This window comes from Monodon monoceros, unplaced genomic scaffold (genome assembly GCF_005190385.1).
Source record: "Monodon monoceros isolate NGI ecotype Baffin Bay Population unplaced genomic scaffold, NGI_Narwhal_1 Super_Scaffold_18, whole genome shotgun sequence".
Lineage (NCBI taxonomy): Eukaryota > Metazoa > Chordata > Mammalia > Artiodactyla > Monodontidae > Monodon > Monodon monoceros.
This window is the reverse complement of record NW_021703774.1, coordinates 100,313,601-100,337,394: the sequence shown is the minus strand read 5'-3', so window position 1 is coordinate 100,337,394 and position 23,794 is coordinate 100,313,601. Positions and strand designations below refer to the sequence as shown.

General features: G+C 38.0%; 2 protein-coding genes across 9 annotated transcripts in view; one reads left to right on the top strand and one right to left on the bottom strand.

The window, feature by feature from the left end:
• The window catches only part of GLMN (glomulin, FKBP associated protein), a 41,828-nt gene extending 30,257 nt beyond the window's left edge, over positions 1–11,571 (bottom strand). The window contains exons 1-7 of the mRNA XM_029230788.1: positions 11,520–11,571; positions 10,606–10,681; positions 10,054–10,179; positions 5,903–6,022; positions 4,524–4,632; positions 2,815–3,055; positions 1,204–1,306 (exon numbers count right to left, since the gene is read on the bottom strand). Of these exons, the coding sequence (XP_029086621.1) occupies positions 1,204–1,306; positions 2,815–3,055; positions 4,524–4,632; positions 5,903–6,022; positions 10,054–10,179; positions 10,606–10,644 (738 nt within the window). The 5' untranslated portion in view covers positions 10,645–10,681; positions 11,520–11,571. The remainder of the gene's footprint in view (positions 1–1,203; positions 1,307–2,814; positions 3,056–4,523; positions 4,633–5,902; positions 6,023–10,053; positions 10,180–10,605; positions 10,682–11,519) is intronic.
• Positions 11,572–11,698: 127 nt separating this feature from the next.
• RPAP2 (RNA polymerase II associated protein 2) overlaps positions 11,699–23,794 on the top strand; it is an 83,638-nt gene continuing 71,542 nt past the window's right edge. For all 8 annotated transcript variants that reach the window (XR_003794432.1, XR_003794434.1, XR_003794435.1 and 5 more), the window contains exons 1-6: positions 11,699–11,779; positions 12,521–12,566; positions 19,492–19,606; positions 21,187–21,285; positions 21,490–21,555; positions 23,554–23,642. Coding sequence is in view for 3 of the 8 variants with exons in the window: in XM_029228549.1 (XP_029084382.1) it covers positions 11,707–11,779; positions 12,521–12,566; positions 19,492–19,606; positions 21,187–21,285; positions 21,490–21,555; positions 23,554–23,642 (488 nt within the window). In the remaining 5 variants the exon portion in view is untranslated. The remainder of the gene's footprint in view (positions 11,780–12,520; positions 12,567–19,491; positions 19,607–21,186; positions 21,286–21,489; positions 21,556–23,553; positions 23,643–23,794) is intronic.

Genomic DNA, 23,794 nt, shown 5'->3' with positions numbered 1-23,794 from the left:
GAGAGGGGAGAGGGACTGGAAACGGAGTTAATATCTTATCATGCCTAAATGAGGAAGCCTCCATAAAATCCCCAAAGTATGGGTTTCAGAGAGCTTCCAGGTTAGCGAACACATCCACATACTGGGAGCGTGACACACTCCAACATCATGAGAACAGAAGCTCATGCACTTGAGACCCTCCCAGACCTTGACCTATGTATAATTATCTCTTCATTTGGCTGTTCTCTCTCTTCATTCGGCTGTTCATCTGCAACCTTTATCATATCTTCTAATAAACTAGTAAACATAAGTAAGGGTTTCAATTCTGTGAGCCGTTCTAGCAAATAATCGAACCCAAAGGGGAGGAGGTCATGGAACCTCTGATTTGTAGCCAAGTCAAACAGAAGTTGTGGGTAACCTGGGGACCTAACACGAGCAATTGGCATCTGAAATAGGGAGCAGCCTCATGAGACTGAGCCCTTAACCTGCAGAATCTGATACTATCTCCAGGTAGTTAGTGTCAAAATTGAGTTTAACTGTAGGACACCCAGCTGGTGCTGCAGAATTGTTTCGTGTGGGAAAGAAACCCAATGGGACTTCCCTGGTGGCTGCATTGGTAGGCTGATTCCCTCAGAGGTTAGGAATCTGCCTACCAATGCAGGGGACACGGGTTCAAGCCCTGGTCCAGGAAGATCCCACATACGGCGGAGCAACTAAGCCCCTGTGCCACAACTACTGAGCCTGCGCGCCTAGAGCCAGTGCTCTGCAACAAGAGAAGCCACCGCAATGAGTAGCACACGCACCACAATGAAGGGTAGCCCCTGCTTGCCGCAACTAGAGAAAGCCCATGTGCAGCAATGAAGACCCAACACGGCCAAAAATAAATAAATAAATTTATTTTTTAAAAAAAGAAAGAAAAGATAAAACCCCCACACATTTTGTGACCAGAAATGCCAGAAGTGAAGTGTTCTGAGTGAAAGTAAAGGAAAAAGTCACAGAAGGAGAACTGTAAATTTTTCCAATACAGGTGTTAATATTATTTATATCTAGTTATTGAAATTATTGCTGTTCGTTTTTCATCTTTTTATCTATATTTTATAAAAAATACATATTGCTTTATTAATAAATGTATCAATTTACATGCCCACGTGCAGTATATGAGAATACAGCAGGTAATATTTTAGATTATAGCAGATTTTATAACATTAAATTAGCTGTACTTACTATTATTTCAGATGCAAAACACCTTAAAGGATCATCTCCAGTGTCATCAGACTGCTCAAGGAATTGTGCTGTCAGCAAAGGGCATTTCAAGCTTCTGAAACAACTAAAATTTAAGAAATGGGTAACGATGAATACAGCACTTCCTAAGTATAAAATAACTAGTTTTCACATGAAAAATAACATAAGCACCAATAACCCAATGGCCTGTAAAACTGGTGATATAAGATCCTTCTTACTAGTAATGGGGAGAGCATGAGAATACCTTGCTAGATTCAATGCAGAGAGTCACTTCCATGTCTGGACTATACCAATGGATACTGAATATTTATCTTAGGACCAGTGCTAGTGTATATGTAGTTTTCATTAGTTTAAGGAAAATCAGGACAATGCAGTAATTTTTTCATAAAGCTATATTTGTTTTATTTAGAAAATCAAATGTATTCTGTGATTAAGCCTTACCTATTTTAGTTAAAATATGTTTTCGTTCATGAAATAATGGGTTTTATAAATGGTAAAAAATGCTTTAATGTCCTAACCTGACAAAATAGAAAGCTAACAGTGGTTTTAGTCTCAAAATTTTAAAAATAAAATTACTGGTCCATGTTTTTCAATATAATCCAGTCCAGCACTATCTAAGAGTCCCATATATAATTAAAGCCCCATATATAATTAAAAATTTTTTAGTAGTCACATTAAAAAAGTAGTAAGAGACAAGAAAAATTAATTTAAATAATTTCTCTTATTAACCCATATGTCAGAAACATTATTTCAATATGTTACCAGTATAAAAATTATTGAGGTATTTTAGTATTTCTTTTAATAACAAGTCCTCAAAATACAGGGAGGATTTTACACTTAGAGCACTAAATTTGGACTAACCATATGTCAAGTGCTTGACAGCCATACTGAACAGTGCATACATAGTCTACAGCAGGGGTTCCCAACCCCTGGGCCACAGACCAGTACTGGTCCTCGGCCTGGTAGGAACCGGGCCGCACAGCAGGAGGTGAGCAGCGGGCGAGCCAGCGAAGCTTCATCTGCTGCTCCCCATCACCCCCCATGGCTCCCCATCACTTGCATTACCGCCTGAACCATCCCCCACCTCCTGCCCCTCCCCATCCGTGGAAAAATTGTCTTCCACGAAACTGGTCCCTGGTGCCAAAAAGGTTGGGGACTGCTGGTCTACGGTACCCCTGGAGTGAATGCTCCTGGGTTCTCTGCTACTGTTTTTGTTGTCAAATTGGAAGTTCAACTGTCTGGTGCATCTTCTGCTGCTTTCAAAGGGAGAGTAAAAACATAATTCCCCTGCAGAAAACCAGATTCTTTGAGCTACACTCATCTATTTCCTTCACTGCTATTATTCACTTACCATGGTGAGTAAAGGCAATCCATAGAAGAATATAAGTAAACTAAACAAATGGATTTTGGTTTCATTTTTTTAAAATATCGATGCTTCATTAAATGCCCATGTTATATCAACTGAACCCCATATTCTTCTAAAATTCAAAATTAGAAACTAGATTTAAATTTCCATTGCAAACAAATAAAGAAACATAAAATAACTGAACTATCACTTAAGTCCATTATGAATTATTCTTAAAATATACTTACAATTTCAGTATTTCATCCTTTAATTTTTCATTTTCCATTGAGCTTTCCTTGTTATCAATGACATCTTCCACAAAAGGCTTAGTGAACTCTATTAAGGCCTTGCAGCACTGACAAAGGCCATAGTCATCTGCTTGTATTTGTTCTTTTGAGTATGGAACAGGAAGGAGAGACAGCTGACTCCAAAGCGTAGACAATGCTAATCCAACTGAATATGCCTTGTTGTTACGAAGTTTCTGAATCACTAAAACAGAGACCAAGTTGTTACTTGAGGCAGCCTCATCAAGTATGCTAAACTTGGGAGAAGTCCAATAAATGCAGAAGTACAACACATATTTCCCCCCCATATTTTGACAACTCTGATATCAGGATGATATATCATAGCTTAACTGGCAGTATCTTTTTCCTTCTTAGGGGTTCATAAAATAATGGAGCATCTTACAATCATGGCACGTTACAACAGATGCCATGAAATTTTGTTTAGGTATGTTTATACGACAGGTTACATACTTAAAACAAAAACACTTCTTTCCATATTTTTTTGGTTGTTATAAGTATAAAATAGGAACAAGTGTCTTGTAAACTATAAAGCACTGTAAAAATGAAAGGTAGTAGTATTAGATTTTTTTCTAGAAGACTTTAAATATTTCAAGTTATACAAAGCTGTTGGGAATTCACATTTAAAATAAATTTACTCTAGCTTCTGATTTTGGGTCCTTCTACCAGACTCTGAGTTATACGTACGTTATAAAATGAAAAAGTGGTCTCTTCCCATGCATAAATACTGTCTGCCTTGGTTGCCAAAGTCCATTACTTATCAATACTGTTTTTGCACTCAGTTATGGAAACTTTTCTTTCCACACTTGTTTCATTGTTCAGTAGTACCTTTGTTATTCCCAATCCCAACCTCCTAAAGCAAAGGCTGAGCAATGCCCTGCCCGATACTGTTCTTAATTAAGATACATGACTACCACAATGCTATCAAACTGAGCACTGCAGAGGCAATCCTTTAAATATGTTTACAGGAAAAATTCTAAATATAAGCTGCAGATAGGAATGTTATCTGCAGACAGGAATATAGCAAAAACTATAGGTCACAACAAAGCACATGAAAAAGAGCATGACATTCAACAAAATATTTACTGGGTACCATCTCTGTGCCAGGTATTGCCATCTTTCTATGAGCAGCAGGATTCAAACTCGCATTGCTATTACTAGTTTAAGCAGAGTACTAAATAATTAGGCATAAACTATGGGACTTCCCTGGTGGCACAGTGGTTAAGAATCCACCTGCCAATGCAGGGGACACAGATTCAAGCCCTGGTCCAGGAAGATCCCACATGCCACGGAGGAAATAAGCCCGTGCACCACAACTACTGAGCCTGTACTCTAGAATCCATGAGCCACAACTACTGAGCCTGCAAGCCACAACTACTGAAGCCTGTGCACCTAGAGCCCGTGCTCCTCAACAAGAGAAGCCACTGCAATAAGAAGCCCCTGCACCGCATCGAAGAGTAGTCCCCGCTCGCTGCAACTAGAGAAAGCCCACGCACAGCAACAAAGACCCAACGCAGCCAAAAATAAAAAAATAAATTTATATATAAAAAAAATAATTAGGCATGTACTTTGCTATAGTGTTGACATCTTGGAGTAATATCAAGGCACTTACACAAATAAAACAAGAAACACTTAGATGTCAATATACTCATTACCTGTTTGTAATGGCCGAAGTAAAAGAAGAATAATTTGGGATATCTGTTTTCCAGAGGGTTCTTCAATCAGCTCAAGCAAACCCAACAATAATTCCTTTGGATTACATAACTATAAAAATATTCACAATTGAACCTGTTTAATACAAGTTGTATTTAAAGCCACATGATTATTATTTTTAAAAGGCATATACTGAGACAGTATAATTATTTTTGTTTAACAGTAAAACACCTCATAAAAAAGTTTTTAAAAAATACACTAGCAGGGAGAATGGATACATGTATATGTATGGCTGAGTTCTTTTGCTGTGCACTCGAAACTATCACAACATTGTTAATCGGCTATACTCCAATATAAAATAAAAAGTTAAAATTAAATTAAAAAAAATACACTAGCAAAACACAGAGTCTGAGATTCTGTGAAAGCAAGAAGTCAAGGGTCTCCCAATGGACAACTACATTTAAGAGACTTAAATTCCTGACTAATGGAAAAGTTAGAGAAATAGGGGAAAGGAGAGCCTGAACACCAGAGCTGAGGTTTCCGCTGAGCTTTGCCTGTCTACTCTGAAGGCTGCCTTTGTCTCCCAGGGCTTCCAGCAGGTGGGATCTTTCTGTCTCATACTGTTAGGGTAGTTAGATGAGTGTAAAGTCTCTTTTGTTTTTCCTGAACAGACAAAACTTTGCATTGCTTTCTGACTGGTTATATCTTATCGCCTCACTTGCCTTGTTTTTCTAAAAGCTCTCATAGTTAATAACTAATATCTAGGGAGTTCCCTCTTTTCAAGTACATATTTGTGTCTATTTACAGTAATCTCTAAGTGGCTTCTTATAATGTCCTTTCTCTTAGAATTTCTCTCTTGTAACCATCATTTTTGGCTTATAACTCTATTAACCTTTTACTCAGAGTCTACCTAAGGCTGTCAGTCACCACTAACCTATTTCCTACTCTTATTTCCTCTGTTATCACTGGCATTCTAGGTTTTTCATATTCTTTTAGGGAACATACCATAGAAGAAAGAACACTCATATTTGATTTTAGTTCCAGCATTGCCAAAACATCAGTGTGGCCTGAAACTACCTCTTTAAAGCATGAATTTCACATCTGAACAATAAGCTACTTTTTAAAAAATAGAGCTTTTTAGGTCTCTCTCTGAAGATTCTGAATCAGTGGGTCTAAGATGAGGTCAGATAATTCTTACATCCAGAAAATTTGGGAAAAATGAAATGGACTGGCCCATCCAATAAATAAGGATGGGCCTTTTCTCCAAAGAGTTCCCACCTATACTTTCATGAACTAAAAGCTTTCTCACCAAAAACATTAAAGGGAATTATAAAATATTGATGTGTATTGTGACAAAGAGAATCTAGTTGTGTTAACTTACCTTTACCAATAAATCAAGCATCAGAAAATAATACTTTCTTTTATCATGTTCCTTATCATTCCATAAAAGGTATCGAACAACAGGACCAACAAGATTCCAGCCCATATTCTTAATGATGACCTGTAAAAACATTTTCAGAGTACAATAAAGCAAATACTGCCATCTACAGGACTCTCACAGTGAGCTTTCTTAACCTGGAGGAGCTGACAATTTCCTCTAAAACAGGAAAGATGAGGCAAGTGAATCCATGAACATCTCACCATTGACTTCCTAGGGTTGGCTGTTAACAGGTAACAGCATTCTAAAATAGTTTTTAATACTTTCACTGAGGAAAGGCAAATGGGTCTTTACTTTTAACCAGGTAATTTGGTCTTTCCCAGTTTTTAAATAGTTCCTCTAGGGCTTCCCTCGTGGCGCAGCGGTTGAGAATCCGCCTGCCAATACAGGGGACACGGGTTTGAGCCCTGGTCCGGGAAGATCCCACACGCCGAGGAGCAACTAAGCCCGTGTGCCACAACTACTGAGCCTGCACTCTAGAGCCCGTGAGCCACATATACTGAGCCTGCATGCCACAACTACTGAAGCCCGTGCACCTAGTGCCCGTGCTCTGCATCAACAGAAGCCACGGCAATGAGAAGCCCGCGCACTGCAATGAAGAGCAGCCCCCGCTTGCTGCAACTAGAGAAAGCCCGCCCGCAGCAACGAAGACCCAATGCAGCCAAAAATTAATTAATTAATTAATTATTTTAAATGCTAAAGTATAGCAGGAGAATAGTCACTTCTACCTGGGGAAGGCAAGAAAGGCTTCCCAGAATAGGTGATAGCTATGCTAAGGCTTGTTAAAGAAACAGAAGTTTATCAGGCATAGATAGGTGGGAAATACATTCAAGGCTCAGAAACAGCATTGTGCTAGGACTTAACATGTCCTAGAGAACTAGCAACAGAAAAATGTCAGGGTATGTGGATACATAGTTCAGAAAAGAGGAGATGCTATCTGTTTAACATCTTTATTTATCAACTGGAAGTTTTAGTGTTTGTCTTACCAACCTGCATGAGGTCCCTGTATGTTAATATTCACTTCACTGTATTTACGACAAATTGTCATTTGGTTTTTTGGTTGTCCTAATTTTTTATACAGCAAAATACAGTGATTTTTTTTCTTTGGTCCCTTTTCTAGTGCTTTTAGGTCTAAAACGGTTTTCCCCTTGAGATACATAAACACTCATTTAAATTAAAATATATATATATATATACACATATACTTATATATATATACACATATATATACTCATATACACACACACACACACACACACTCACATATATATCGCCTTTCTTTTTATTCAGTAAGATTTACATTGGAAACATGGCATAAAATGAAGCCTTAAATTGATTTTTTTTAAACAAATAGCAAAACAATCATGTCTTTTATCTAATGGGATAGACAGTTCCATTGATCTCTCTGAATATTCTTTTTGCACTAGTTTTTTCTTCTGCCTGGCACACGCTTACCCAGACAGTCCCATAGCTTACTGTGGGACTGTCTCTGCTTCCTTCAAATTTCTGTGCAATTTCACCCAACACAACCCATCCCCCTAATCATGCTGCATTATTCTCTATAGAATTTATCACTTTCCAACTTACTAAATGATTTATCTGTCTTTGCTAGAATTTAAGATCCATATGGGGCACTGATTTTTGTTCATTACTGTATCTATTCCCAGCATCTAGAGTAGGGCCTGTTACAAAACAGATGTTCCAGGGCTCCCCTGGTGACGCAGTGGTTGAGAGTCCGCCTGCCGATGCAGGGGACACGGGTTCGTGTCCCGGTCCGGGAAGATCCCACATGCCGCAGAGCGGCTAGGCCCGTGAGCCATGGCCGCTAAGCCTGTGCGTCTGGAGCCTGTGCTCCGCAACGGTAGAGGCCACAACAGTGAGAGGCCCGCGTACCGAAAAAAAAAAAAAAACCAGATGTTCCACAAATACAGGTTGAATGATGTCTATTACTTCTAAGCATGACAAATTATCCTCTCTCCAAAGATCTGATATTATGTCTTGTTTTCTTCTATCTTTTCTGTGGCCTGACTTTTAATATTTAGGTCTTTACTAATTGGGAATTTATGTTATATATTATTATAACACATATAATTTTTCCAAATTACTAAATATCAACGGTGCTGATGTTGAAAACCCCTGCACTGTAGTGTCTTAGGACAAACTACCATTCCTGTGACTTAAAAAAAATTTTTTTTACACAAAGCAGATTAATAGTAAATCTTGATCAATCTTGATTGTGTCACCTGCAAGTAAACTAAGGTGCAGTTTTAAACTCTGTCTTATCAATATCTGAACCTTTGAATTTAGAAGACCACATTACAAAGGTGATCCTCAAGCTATCAAGGCTAGGCCTCACTATGCTTAAGTCTATCACAATCACCTAATCTCTAAGAGGGACACACAAATCTACATCTTAATCTTGTATTTCTCTACTGAGCTGTAAACATTACTTTTCGATTGCCTGCTGCATCTTAAACTCAACGTTGCCAAACAATGCCAACTTATTTGTCCTCTGCCAGGGAACTTTCTCTCCTCCTTAAGTTGCCTGTTTCTGTTCAGGATGTATTGTCTTCTCAGAGGCTAGAAACCCCATCACCTTTGCCACCTCACTCTCTCACCCTCACAATCAGTCCTCTCTCTTCTACTCTAAAACTTCCTTTCAAGTGCTACACTGTGCTAACCAGAGGCAGAGCAGAATCATTAAGAGCTCTGGAAACAGGCTGCACAGGTCTGAATGCCTGATGCCACATAAAAGCTGATACTTTTGTGCAAATCACTTATCATTCAGTGACTCTTTCCTTATCTAGAAAATCCTATCTTACGGGATTCAGGAGAGACTAAGTGAGTTAAAAGATGTAAAACACCTAAGACAGCACCTGGCACATAGTAGATCTCAATAAATATTATTAGCCTTTATTAATTTTATTATTAGCTAAAAGTAAGGTACTCTCAAAGATAATCCTCTGAGAATGCAATTGGGAAAAATCAAGGAGTTAAAGAAAGCATTAAATTTATTTTATTTGGGGCTACAAAGGTATTATAAACACATATCAAAAACAAATGTACTAATTTTTATTTTAAAAAATTATAAATAAAAAGGGATAAGACCTTTGAACTAGTAAGAGATTCTATAACAATGTATGATTTAAAAGTTTTAGTAATCTCCTAAATACAATCAAGGTGCCCTGGATATAATCCTAGGCCAGCATGACTAGATTGTGATATCAACAAAGAAAATTTTTTTTTTTTGGCCATGCCGCATACCATGGGGGATCAGAGTTCCCTGAGCAGGGATCAAACCTGCGCCCCCTGCAGTGGAAGCGCAGAGTCTTAACCACGGGACCGCCAGGGAAGTCCCCAAAAAGAAAACTTCTGTATAAATAAATAGGACTATAAATGAAGAACGATTATGTTCCTGGAAAGATGATCTTCCCTTATATAAGAAGAGGGGTGGGGATGGGGGAAGGGTTCAAAGACACAAAATTAGGCAGTGTTGCCAACACTGTGTCCCAGCTGTTCCTGATCCCAAAAACATCCTTTCTTATTGTGCAGAATGATTTCTCAGACAATTGTAGCTGGATGATATTGGCCAGTAAGGTCATCCAGCTCTCCCAAAATATGATCTTACTTAATATTTGGTTTCCCATATACACCTGGCTGAAGGAAAAGAATGTGCTGATGACCAAAAATGAATATGTACCCTGGCTGATACTTATATTTCTCAATGTAAATTGCTAATTCAAATACCACTTTGATCTCTAAACCAGAAGTAATCCCCACTCTTCTAAAGCATTTTACTTACATTTCAACTATAACACGTATTCTGGAGAAGCTAAATGAGTTAACAGATATAAAGTATCTGTTTATTCCGCCTCCTTATTGCTAGTTCTTTACATGTTTATCTCTTCCACCAGACTGTAAGCACCTTAAAGTATATAATTAGTCCTAATTCCTTTTTATTTTCCACAGTTTTCTACTGTGGAAATTTAAGTTGATTCTTAAATGTTTGCTGAAAAAAATAAATGGATGAATAATAGCATCATGTGGCTATTCTCTTCCTAGTAAAGACTGAAAAGTACAAAGATTATACTTACCTTATTCTCTTCATTTTGAATAATTTCTAATAGCTGATCTATGTGCCCTTCATCTATGCATCTTTGGCCTGCTAACTGAAACAGGCCAAAATCTTCCTCTTTGAAGTCTTGCTCTTCTAGGATTTGCTGGCAAAAACAAAATAAACAAAAAAAACAGTAATTTTAGGCAAATGAAAATTCAATAACTACTTGACTTATTTTATCTCTCTCTAAAAAAAGAAATGTTTAAATTCTAGATAAGGTGCACATAAGCGTATATATGGAAATTAGGATTAGCCTAAAAATACTTTAATAAATCATCTTGAAATCCACTGTACCAAAGAAATCTATGAGAAGGATCAGTACTAAAATTATAAAGATTATTTCTCCAAGTGACATACTCCAATCTGTCTTCCTGCCTTCATGCTATTTATTCATAGGTCAAAAAAAAGCAAGGATTAAAGAAGATTAACAATTTGAGTGACTGCAGATGTAATTAAAAGTAATCTGTGCTCTGCCCATATTTTGAAAGATTATTTAACTTCATAAAAAGAAAAAGAAAAAATTACTTACACATCTCTTTATTATGGAATGAAGTTCCTCCACAGCCATTCCTTCTTGTTTTTACTAGTTTTGATGCTGAAAAGTACTAACATAAGATAAACTGTTAACTATCAGTAATACTATATTGAAATATTAATAAGTTGTTTCATTCTGATTATTAATAAATACAATAAAGAAAATGGAAAGTTTTAAAGCTGAAGTGGTTTTACTGAAAGTTAGTATGTTAGCCTAAGAAAATTTAAAAAAAGAAAAGCCTCCTGTTTCATCTTTTAAGTTTCCCTGGGGCATAATTTTGAAAGATAAACTCAAGGAAAAAAAAATCCTCTAGTGCACTCCCAAGAGGCAGCGCAAATTTGGACTACAAGGGCTTTAAAAGGCAGTCTTTTTTTCTCCAAAAGGTGGGCCTGAAATCAGTTCTAATCATCAGGGAATTTTTTATTTTTTAACGTTCCACTTGACAGAAAATGGAGTGCAACACAGCTCACCCGGAGGGGGTGAAAGTTGAGATGTCCTCCACCGCCAAGTGTGGCCAGGGCATTTGTACGAGATGTAGTCCCCCCAATATAATCAATCGAGCTAGTGAAATCACTGTATCGCACGGAGGCAAGGCAACAGGCCGCCCTCAGGACAACACCGTTGCGTTCCCACAGGCCATCGTTTCCCCCGGAGGGAAGGCCCGTTCCACGCCCCGCAGGAGGGGCGGGGGGTCGGTAGTATCCTCACAGCAGCGCGCTCCAGGGCGGATAAAACCCCAGCGCGCGTGCAGGCGGCATCCAAGGGAAGCCATTTCTCCCTGTTCCCGCCTGCGTCGGCCTTCGGGCCCCAGACCTCGCGGGGGCGCTCGGCTCGCGGAGCCGGGTTTTCTGAGACTCACCGTCCACCGCGAGCCCCGGCCGCCCGGGACCCCCGGTACACCCACTCACCCGCCAGGCCTCTTGCCTCTCTCGCCGCCCTCCTTCTTCTTGTGCTCCTCCTCCTCCTCCTCCGGCAGAGCAGGCCGCTTTCCCGGCCCCGCCCCACCCCAGCCGGCCCCGCCCCGCGCTACGCGACGGGAGGCGGAGTCTTGGGGGAAAGGCTCCTGGGCCGGTTCCGACGCCGACGACGCTCCCAATGGCCGACTGGCTCGGGAAGTGCTCTGCTGGCCGTAAGGCCCGGGGTCCTCGCGCCTCCCGAAACGTCGCAGGTAGGAAGAAGGGCCTTCCTACGTTTGGAACTGAGAACTGGTCCCCGACAGAATTCCAGACTGAGGCGTGCGGGGCGCTCCCGAAAGGTTGCCCCAGGGGAGGAGGTCTTCGGGGCAGAGAAGGCCGGGAGATTCCCACCGCCGAACTCTGGCCTTCTGGGAAAGACCTTCGGCCAGACCCCCACCTCTTTACACTAGTGTTCCGAGATTTCCCCCAGAATGGGCTGTGCTCCAGTCTCTGAGGGAATGAGAAGTAGAGGTCCTGGGAGCCTGCAGCTGGGGTCGCCAGAGTGGTTAAGTGACCAGGGCAGCGTCGGTAGGCCGAGTGCAGCTGACCTCACCTCAGGCACTGGTCCTTCTTCCAGATGTGCTGCTGCTTTGGTGCCCTGGTTCTCTGAGGTGTCAGACCCCTCTTGCCCGGGAGCGAACATTTAGGGGGACGGAGAGCGGTTGCCCCTAGAAGTACCCAGATCTCGGGCTTTCAGGAGTGCTTAGCTATGCGACTGTTATGCAAGAAAAATCAATCCTGAGAGAGATACATTTTAACCAAGAAAAATAATTAGTTTGCAAAACCAAATTGGATTCCCTTCCCATTTCATTTGATTTTCACACAGAATTGGAAGTGAAATGTGTGGAAAAGAAGAAAAGATGGTCTACAGTTTATTTGGGCAAGAATCTGTCCTGTAACCTGGTGTGTTTGTGTAGATTTGACCTACTGTTTTTTGTTTCTTTAATTTGTAGGTACTAAGCAGACAAGTGCCTTGAAACAAGAAGATGCTTCTAAAAGGTATGAGAACTACTCAGACAGCTGCTTTCACTTATCTGTTAATCACATATTAATTGAACCATTTTTAAAAACAACAATGGGTGCTACCTCAGAGATAATTATTTTGAGAGAAGGGGAAGATCTGGGAAGTATGATAAATTCTAACATAGATTGCTATTTTCCCTACTCCACACCTTAAGAAAGTCCAATGGACACTTTTAGATTGCTGGTGAAGGTATGAGTATCTGTAGAAAGATGTCAATGGGAATAAACATTCCTGAATTAACCAGGTACTTTTTTTACATCTCTTCACATAGTCTCCTTTTTTGTGCATTATATGCCAGAGACTCCAAGAAACCTTTTTTGTTGTTGTTGTTTGTTTACATCATGTCCAATTTTCAGCAAAAAGTTGTCCTGTACTGTTTATAGGCATCTCCTAAAAAGGCTTTATCTCCTGTCAAAAAGGTTTTTAGAATAGATGTAGTCTATGAGGATGATTAAAGTATACATATCTATAAGGTATCATTTTATAAAGTATTGGCTTTGGCCTTAATTTACTCATTCTTTCAAAAATGATTTACTAAATGTAAGACATGCCAGATTTGTGTTAGGCCCTGAGGATATGATTTTGAAAAATTTTTTTAATTGAACTATAGTTGATTTACAATATTATATTAGTTTAGATGTACAACATAGAGAGTAAATATTTTTGTAGATTACACTCTATATAAAATAATATTAATAATATTAAAAAATAATAGCTAAATTTCCCTGTATTGTACAGTACCTTCTTGTTGCTTATTTATTTTATACATAGTTTGTATCTCTCAGTCCCATACCCCAGTCTTGCCCCTCCCCCTGCTGTCTCCCTACTGGTAACCACTAGTTTGTCCTCTATATAAGTGATTTCATATAATATTTGTCTTTCTCTGTCTGACTTACTTCACTAAGCATGATACCCTCTGGGTACATCCACATTGTTGCAAATTGCAGAATTTCATTCTTTTTTATGGCTGAGTAGTATTCCATGGCATGTATAAACCACATCTTTATCCATTCATCTGTTGATAGACACTTAGATTGCTTCTATATCTTGGCTATTGTAAATAATGCTGCTATGAACATTGGGGGGCATGTATCTTTTCAAACTAGTGTTGTAATTTTCTTCAGATATATGCCCAGGAGTGGAGTTGCTGGATCATATGGTAGTTTTAGTTTCAGTTTTTTAGGGAACCTCTGTACTGTTTTCCATAGTGGCTGTACCAATTTACATTCCCACCAAGAGTATGGGAGGGATCCCTTTTCTCCGCATCCTCGCCAGCATTTGTTATTTGTAGACTTTTTGATGATAGCCATTCTGATAGGTGTGAGGTGATATCTCATTGTGGTTTTGATTTGCATTTCTCTGATGATTAGCAGTGTTGAGCAGTTTTTCATGTTCCTGTTGGCCATGTATATATCCTTGGGAAAATGTCTATTCAGGTCTTCTGACCATTTTTTAATTGGGTTGTTTGTTTGTTTTTATACTGAGTTGTATCAGCTGTTTATATATTTTGGGTATTAACCCCTTATTGGTCATATCATTTGCAAATATTTTCTCCCATTCAGTAGGTTGTCTTTTCGTTTTATTGATGGTTTCCTTTGCTGTACAAAAGCTTTTAAGTTTCATTAGGTCCCATTGGTTTATTTTTGTTTTTATTTCCATTTCTCTAGGAGGTGGGTCAAAAAGGATCTTTCTGTGATTTATGCCATAGAGTGTTCTGCCTATGTTTTCCTCTAAGAGTTTTATAGTGTCTGGCCTTACATTTAGGTCTTTAATCCATTTTGAGTTTTTGTGTATGGTGTTAGGGAGTGTTCTAATTTCATTCTTTTACATGTAGCTGTCCAGTTTTCCCAGAACCACTTACTGAAGAGGCTGTCTTTTCTCCCTTGTATATTCTTGCCTCCTTTATGAAAGATAAGGTGACCATATGTGTTTGGGTTCATCTCTGGGCTTTTTATGTCAGAGTATTCTGACTGTGTTCTCTTCTGGGAGTTGTATGGTTTCAGAGGCCCTGAGGATATGATTTTGAACAGAATACACACGGTTCCTGTCTAGTGGAACAGAGAAATACCAATTAAATTATCACAAATAAATACATAATTACAAATTATGATAAGTGCTATAAAGGAAAAGACTGTGATGGAGGAACTAGAAACCGGGGTCCAATAAAGCTGGAGGTTGGCAGGAAGGGTGGTAGGTTTTCAGGGAAAGGCTTCTCCAAGAAAGTAATAATTAAACTAAGACCTGAAGGCTAAGTAGGCATTTACCAGACCAAGAGTAGTGAGGCGAGACCACCAGCCAGAAGTGCCAATATGTGTGACAAGAAAAAGCGTAGTCATTTAAAAAAAAGAGATGCTGAGGGTGGTATGCAGCATTCTGAGCAAAGGAAGAAAGCAGCATAGGAAAAGGTTAGAGGTGGGTTCCATTCAAACAGTACCTGGTAGGCCATGGTGAGAAATTCAGATTTTCTAAGTACAAATGGGAAAACGTTAATAAAGTAGTAGAATTTAAGTTTTAAAAGTTGTAAGATGTTAGGGATAGTGATCATTTGGAGTGGAGAAATCAGATAAATTTGAGATCTGTTTTGAAGAGTATTCTCCTGTGGAGCAGCATGATTATAGTGACTTGGCTTTAGGAAATATTATTGGGTGGGCCAAAAAGTGCCTTCAGTTTTTTAAGTAAAAATAAAAGACACATTTTTCATTTTCACCAAGAACTTTATTGAACATCTTATTCACCCTTTTGTTCCACTACCTTCTGCCTTTTTTTAGGCAACTTCATAATTCCATCTTACCAAAACTGTTAATCTTTTTGAGCAAAGAACTGTTCCAGGTACCTTTTACAGTCTTCCAAGGAATTGAAATTTTTTCCATTAAGAGAATTTTGTAAAGCCCGAAATAAATGGAAATCCAAAGGTGCAATGTCTGGTGAATTGGGTGGATGAATCAGAACTTCCCAGCCAAGCTGTAACAGTTTTTGCCTGGTCATCAAAGAAACATGCGGTCTTGTGTTATCCTGATGAAAGATGATGAGTTTTCTGTTGGCTAATTGCAAATGCTGCTTTCAGTTGGTCTAATTGGGAGCAGTACTTGTTGGAATTAATTGGTTTTCTGGAAGGAGCTCATAATAGATGACTCCCTTCCAATCCCACCATACACACATCACCTTCTTTGGATGAAGACCGGCCTTTGGTATGGTTGGTGGTGGTTTCATTTCACTTGTCCCGTGATCCCTTCCATTCCACACTGTTGTACCGTATCCACTTTTCATTGCCCATCACAGTTTGTTTTAAAAACAGAACGTTTGGGCTTCCCTGGTGGCGCAGTGGTTGAGAGTCCGCCTGCCGATGCAGGGGACGTGGGTTCGTGCCCCGGTCCGGGAAGATCCCACATGCCGCGGAGCGGCTGGGCCTGTGAGCCATGGCCGCTGAGCCTGCGCATCTAGAGCCTGTGCTCCGCAGCGGGAGAGGCCACAACAGTGAGAGGCCCACGTACCGCAAAACAAAACAAAACAAAACAATGTTTTCATTACGTTTCAGTTGAGAATCTCATGCGGAAATACAGTCAAGAAGGGTTTTTTTTGTTTTTCTGAAGGGTATTTTTTTTTTTTAATTATTTATTTTTGGCTGCGTTGGGTCTTCATTGCTGCGCACAGCCTTTCTCTAATTGCGGTGAGCAGAGGCTACTCTTTGCTGTGGTGCACGGGCTGCTCATTGCAGTGGCTTCTCTTGTTGTGGAGCACGGCCTCAATAGTTGTGGCTTGCGGGCTGTAGAGCGCAGGCTCAGTAGTTGTGGTGCACAGGCTTAGTTGCTGCGCAGCATGTGGGATCTTCCCGGACCAAGGGCTCGAACCTGTGTTCCCTGCATTGGCAGGCGGATTCTTAACCACTGCACCACCAGGGAAGTTCTGGTCAAGAAGGTTTTTTTCACTTAACTTATGTGGAACCCAAACATCAAAGCAATTCACATAACCAAGCTGGTGCAAATGATTTTCAAGGCTTGATTTGGATATTTTGAGTGTATCTTCTATCTCCCGAGTGGTATAATGTTGATTGTTCTCAATTATTGTTCAATTTGATTGCTGTCAACTTCAACTGGTCCACCCAACTGTGGAGCATCATCCAGTGAGAAATTTCTAGCACGAAACTTCTCAAACCACTTTTGACATGTTTGATCAGTCCCAGCACCTTCTCTGTACACTGCACAAATCTTTTTATTGCGTTTCAGTTGTGTTTTTACCTTTCTTGAAATAATAAAGCATGATATGCCAAAAACGTTGCTTTTTTCTTCCATCTTCAATGTTAAAATGACTACACAAAAATTCACCAATTTTGATAAGTTTTTTTTTTTTAACGTGCGCTGATATGACAGCTGTCACATACAGTCTAACAAAATTGTTTCGAATGAAGTTAAAGACAACTAAGCGCTACTAGAGCCATCTTATGGAAAAAACCTAACAAACCTTTTGGCCAACCAAATACAAAAGTAAAGTTTAGTTAATAATTATAACAATGTAATTTGCAACTCTCTTCAACATGGATCTGACCACAAGCTTGAGATTATATTTTATTCTAAGCACTATGATTTGAAGAATATAGATAAACTGAAATGTATTTTGAGCAGATCACCCAGAATGATGAAACAATTAAAAATCCTTGGGGTAGCCAACTAGTTGTTGAAAGGAGTGATCCTTCATAAATTTATTCCAACTGAAAAATACTTCTACAGTCCATCCAGGTGAATAGTATTAAGCCAGAAATTAAAGAGCTTTGCAAAAATATAAAACAATTCCTCTCTTCACAATAAATTTTTCATTTAAAAATATGTTAAGTGCTTCCCTGGTGGCTCAGTGGTTAAGAACCCACCTGCCAATGCAGGGGACACGGGTTCGAGCCCTGGTCCGGGAAGATCTCACATGTCGCGGAGCAACTAAGCCTGTGCACCACAACTACTGAGCCTGCGCTCTAGAGCCTGCAAGCCACAACTACTAAGCCCATGTGCCACAACTACGGAAGCCTGTGCACCTAGAGCCCATGCTCCGCAACAAGAGAAGCCACCGCAGTGAGAAGCCCATGCACCGCAACGAACAGTAGCCCCCACTCGCGGCAACTAGAGAAAGCCCGTGCACAGCAACAAAGGCCCAGTGCAGCCAAAAATACATAATAAATAAATTGATTTAAAAAAATATGTTAACATGTAATGGGTACATTCCTATTAAGTGAATTAATAAATGAATGCTTGAAATTTTTCTCGCCTTTAATCCTAGCATGGTAAATATCAACAGATATAATCTAAATATCAACAGATATAATCTATATAAGCGAAAGCTAAGAGTATAAAGGAGCACTGAAACCAAAAAGTTTGAGAACCACTGCCGTACACCACACTACCTGTCATTTGGGTTAGAGAGCAGCAGTGAGACAGGGCTATCCATGGGATACAGCTGTAGGTATCCATCAGTTAATAGGAGTGCGGCTCTTCCTGCACGTTGAGGTGATTAACTGCTTAAGTTAGCAACTCCTAATGTACATTCTGTTCTGATCTTAGTATATGACATAGCTTTTAGTGGTAGGCAGCAAAATGAGAAAAATAAAATAATGTTTGTCATAAAGCTGAATATATATATTCAATACAAAGAACTGTCTTTTAATCTCTGTCCATGTCTTTTTTACGTATTTGACGTAAGATTGGTCTTTATGAAATGGTGGGAGAACAGGTGTTAATTGCAAGTTTCTTCTTGTTTTAATGTCCCTATTTGTCCCCAGCTGGCAATCTTGTGTCATTTCTCCAAATTGTTTTTGTAAGACATATTGCTCCAGGCCAGGAACTAGAGTCTAAAGTCTTGGAAGTCAGTGAAGGAAGGGAGAAAAGGTGAGTACATTCTAGGTCCAGGTGTGAGAGCCTAGTCAATGTCCAAGAGGGCAGCAAAGGTTGTTCTGGTAGGCAAGAAGAAAGTAGTGTAGGAAAGGAGCAAATAAGTCACCAAGATAGTTGGTATTTTTGGTCCCATGGCAGTGGTTCTCAGCCCTGTTACACGCTAAGATTATCTGGAACACTTAAGAAAACACCAGTAACCAGGCCCCGTCCTCAAAGATTGTGATTTAATTAGCCTGCAGTGGGACCTAAGCATGGTATCTTTTTAAAAAATCTCATCAGATGATCCTAAAGTGCAGCTAGACTTGAGAACCACTGTCCTAGGGCCATTGTTTGATCAGATAGCCCCTGCTTTTATATTCATGATGTGTATTCATGGGGCCAGCAAAGGCTGACGGAGTCCCACTGGTGCCAGGATAAGGTCCAGCCCTCCTAGGAAGATTGTTGTTTTCCTAAACAATATAGTCATATCAATATAGTTATTTAATAAGACTTTACAACAAAAGTAAGTAAATACTTCTTTGCAAATATGACTCTGTCCTGTCAGACTGGGCCAGCCACTACTTAACTTTTGAGAATTAGCACAAAGAAATTTTTACTCACAAGAACAGCCGAAATCCTCTTTTACCTCTCCAGTCACTTCTGATTTCTAACGATTTCAGGGGAAAACCTCCATTTTTAGGTACACACAGGAGTGATAGAGTATAAAATCTAACTGGCAAAAAGATTTCCCCTCATTTTCTTTTCTGTAGGAGACTCTAAGTTCTTCCTTGTCCTCTGAGCTCTGGAAGTCAAATAATCCTGTTGTTATGGCAGACATCAATGTGTGCAGTGTAACAAGTAGCTTGTTTCCTTTTTGAAAAGTATTGGGTTGAAAGAAACAGCATTTAAAAATATACATTTAACTTAAATAGCAAAATAGTAAGTTGTTAGTATTGTATTTTAAAATACAGAAAATTAGCTATGCTAAAACTTACAAGTAGAATAACCTTTATAATATGTAAAAAAATACATATTTTTTTAATTTTAGGAAAGCCGAACTAGAAGCAGTTGTCAGAAAGAAGATTGAGTTTGAAAGAAAAGCTCTACGTATTGTTGAACAGCTTTTAGAAGAGAATATTACAGAAGAATTCCTAAGGGAGTGTGTATGTGTTGATAAATTATTACTTTTGTTGTATAAGATCTTTAAATATGTGTAATGTGAAACTTCTTTGCATTATTGAAATCTTTGAATCTATTGTCAGCTACATGCTATAGAATTTATGCATTTAAAAATAATCAACTATTATGCATTCCTTGTTTTATAGTGACTTTAAAATGCACTAAAGATAGATAACATACATATTTTATCCCTTCGTGCTAGTTCTTTTAACCAGTCTGCTAATCTCAACCGATTTTCATTGCTTTGCACTGCTGATGCCCATGTCACTTTTCATATTCTGTATGTTATCCTATTTTAGTAACAGAAGATCGTTATTTTTGTTAATGTAATTTCATTAATTTTGATATTTTAAAAACCTGAAATATAGACCATTTATAGTTTAACACATAAGAGAATTATCATCTGCATTAAAAAACTTTTTTTTGTTTTCTTCAATGGCTTATTGCATTAAAACTTGAATGGAAATGTCTGTTATATCCTCATAATCCTTAAGAGAAAAAAGAAATGGAAATTTAAAGCTCAGAAATTTTATTGCAGAAATAATTCTTAGTGTGGCTTAGAGATTTTCCTAAACAAGAGGAATATAAATATGACAATATTTAAATTCATATAGGTAACTGCATCAGAATCTCCATACTTGATGACTTTAAAGACAAAGACAGACCAGAAATGGTTTGTCTCAAGAACTGAGATTATTTGAACATGAAAACGTCAAAGGAAAATATCTGGCATTAGCTTATAACTATCACCTCACTGTTCTTTTCAGAAGATAGAAGATTTTGCACAAAAATTTGTTCAGGAGTCACAATGACACCTTTAGTATACTTTGTTTTTGAGACTGTGCTTTAAGAGATAGGTAAAATTATATCCTATTATTTTATTTGGTTTATTTTTGAGTAATACTTTTTTTTATTATTATTTAATTGTTTTTGGCTGCGTTGGGTCTTTGTTGCTGCACACGGGCTTTCACTAGTTGCAGCGAACGGGGGACTGCTCTTCGTTATGGTGCGCTGGCTTCTCTTGTTGTGGAGCACGGGCTCTAGGCGCACGGGCTTCAGTAGTTGTGGCTCGTGGGCTTAGTTGCTCCGTGGCATGTGGGATCTTCCTGGGCCAGGGCTCGAACTGGTGTCCCCTGCATTGGCAGGCAGATTCTTAACCACTGTGCCACCAGGGAAGTCCCAAGTAATACTTTTTTGAAATAAAATATACTATCAATATTTTCCTTTGGTATAGCAGTCACTGTAGCATCACTTCTTCCTCCTTTCATGAACTGTATAATCTACAGGGATGCACAGTCTACCATGGCAGAAATTTTTTGGGCTTTGTGGGTTTTTGTTTTTTTTTTAAATAATAGCTAACATTTTCTGAGTACTTAGTATGTGTCAAGAAGCACTTTTTGAGTACTTTTCCTTTATTTTCTCTTCTGATTCTAACATCAAACCTATGAGATACGTACTGTTATGATCCCTGTGTTTTCAGATGAGATCGGTAAGGCTTAAAGAGCTGATAAATAAACTTTTCCAATAATCTGGTGGGGGAAATGCCCCTTTCATTTCTTTATAGGGGAAGTTCATCACACCTGCTCATTATAGTGATGTCGTGGATGAGCGTTCTATTATCAAACTCTGTGGCTATCCCTTATGTCGGAAGAAGCTAGGAATTGTAAGTAACTACTTTTTTTTAACATGTAGACTTTTAATTTTTATATTTAGCAAAATACTGTGTAGAAAGAACAATAAATGAAACAGGTCATGAACTAATGATGTGGGTTAGCCAAAGATATATGTAGATGACTTACTCTTGTTAACTGTAAAGTTCATGTTTATTATTTGAATTCTTTTGTAAGCTATATGTTCTTTTCTTTAGGTACCAAAACAGAAATATAAAATTTCTACCAAAACCAATAAAGTCTATGATATTACTGAAAGAAAGGTAAGTTTAAAGGCTGTTTTCAATGTGGCAGTTAATTTTTAATATTATACTAAATGGAGTTCTAAAAATATCTGTTTAAAATCTTGCCTTTTAGAAAATAGCCATGTTAAAAGTTTTCCATTTATAAATATTTCGTTCAAGGTGTTTAAAAAAACCTCTTTGCTTACACTTTACTTAATATGTGAACTTTTAAAAATTAAAAGTGCATATTGGCACAAATTCAGGCGAGTGAATCATAGGACAGAGTAGAGAGCCAGAAACAGACTCACTGCTTATGTGGACACTGGACATATGACATCAGGAGTATTTTAGATCAGTGGAGAAAGGATGGATTTTTTTAAAATAAATTGTACTGGCATGATTAGTTATCCATATGGAAATAATGAAAACTGACACCTATTTCAGTGTACATACAAAGATCAATTTTAGGTAGATTAAGGACCTAAATGTAAAAGAGATACCTTTTCAAAGACAGTATGAGAGAATATCTTTATAAACTTGGACTAGAGAGAATTTCTTAAATAAGATAGAAAACTATAGACCATAGAGGAAAAATTGATACATTTTTTTACATTAAAATAGAAAACATTTGCTCATTAGAAGTTTCTTTAAAAAGAGAGTGAAAAGATAAGCTACAAATCAGAAGGAGTTATATTTCTCACATGTAACTGACCATAGATTCCTAACCAGAGTACGTCATCTATAAGAAAAAGACAAAGACTTAATTAAAAAAATTTTATGGAAGGAACTTGAATGGCTAATGAATATATGAAAAGATGCTCAGCCTTATCAGTAATCAGGAAAATAGCAAATGAAAACACATTGAGTTACATTTTTACAGTCCCCAAATTAGCAAAATTATAAAAACCTGACAGCATTAGTAACTCTGTATACTGCAAGTCAAATAAAAATTGGTACAACCTTTTTGAGCAACTGTTTGGCAAAGTCAAATTTACGCATTCTTTGTGACCATTCTTTCTATTCTTTGGTATAAATCCTTGCCCATGTGCACAAGTATATATGTGTATAAATGTTCCTAGTAGGATAAACAAAATATGGTACATACATAGAATGGAATAATTATTTGACCTTAAAAAGGAAGGAAATTCTGACACAAGCTACAACTGAATGTACTTTGAAGACGTTATCCTAAGTGAGATAAGCCAGCACAAAAAGAAAAGTATTATATGGTTCTACTTATATGAGGTAATTAGAGTAGTCAAATTTATAGAGACAGAAAGTAGAATGGTTTTTGTCAGAGGAGGTGGAAATGGGGACTTATGGTTTAATGGGTGTGGAGTTTCAGTTTTGCAAGATGAAAAGAGTTCTGGAGCTAGATGTTGGTGATGGTTGCAAAACAGTAAGAAGGTACTTAATGCCACTGAACTATATACTTAAAAATGCTTAAGATGGTAAATTTTGTGTATTATACCACAATTTTTTTAATTTAAAAAATTGTTATTAAAAAAAGGTTCATAGTAACATTGTAATGATAACAAAAAATTACAAACAACTCAACTGTCCTTAAATAGTAACTGAAAGGCAGTATACTTAGGCAATGGAATATAATACACAGTGTAAATGAATAAGCTATAGCTACACAAATGAGTCTTAAAAACATAATGTGGAACAGAAGAATACAAGAATACATAACAATATGATTCCATTTAGACAGAGTTTAAAAATAGGCAAAACCGAATGATATATTTTATAGGATATGTATGTAAGTAGCAACACTAAAAGAAAGCAAAAGAATGAATAACACAAAATTTATAATAGTGGTTACCTCTGGGGAATGTGGAGAGTGATACCATTGGGGAGGGATACATAGAAGCCTTCAGAGGTACTAAATCTTATTTCTTACCTTGGGTGGTAGATTCATGGGTTTTCGTTTTTTTCTGTGAACTGCATATTTATGTTTTATATTCTCTTCTGTACATAAGTTGTATTTCACATAAGAAAAAAAATAACTTGCTAGTTTTAAAATGTTCTTTTCAGTGTTTTTGCAGCAATTTTTGTTATAAAGCATCGAAATTTTTCAAAGCACAAATTCCTAAAACTCCAGTGTGGGTTCGAGAAGAAGAAAGGTAATTTAAATCATTATGTATACATTTGTTCATAAATTCTAATAATTTCTTTCTATTTTTTGAGATATGCAAAAAGTAGGTATAGTTTTCCTTGGAATGCATTTACTGTACACAATTGTGGGGAAATGGTTATATTTCAAGCAGAGCTTTTG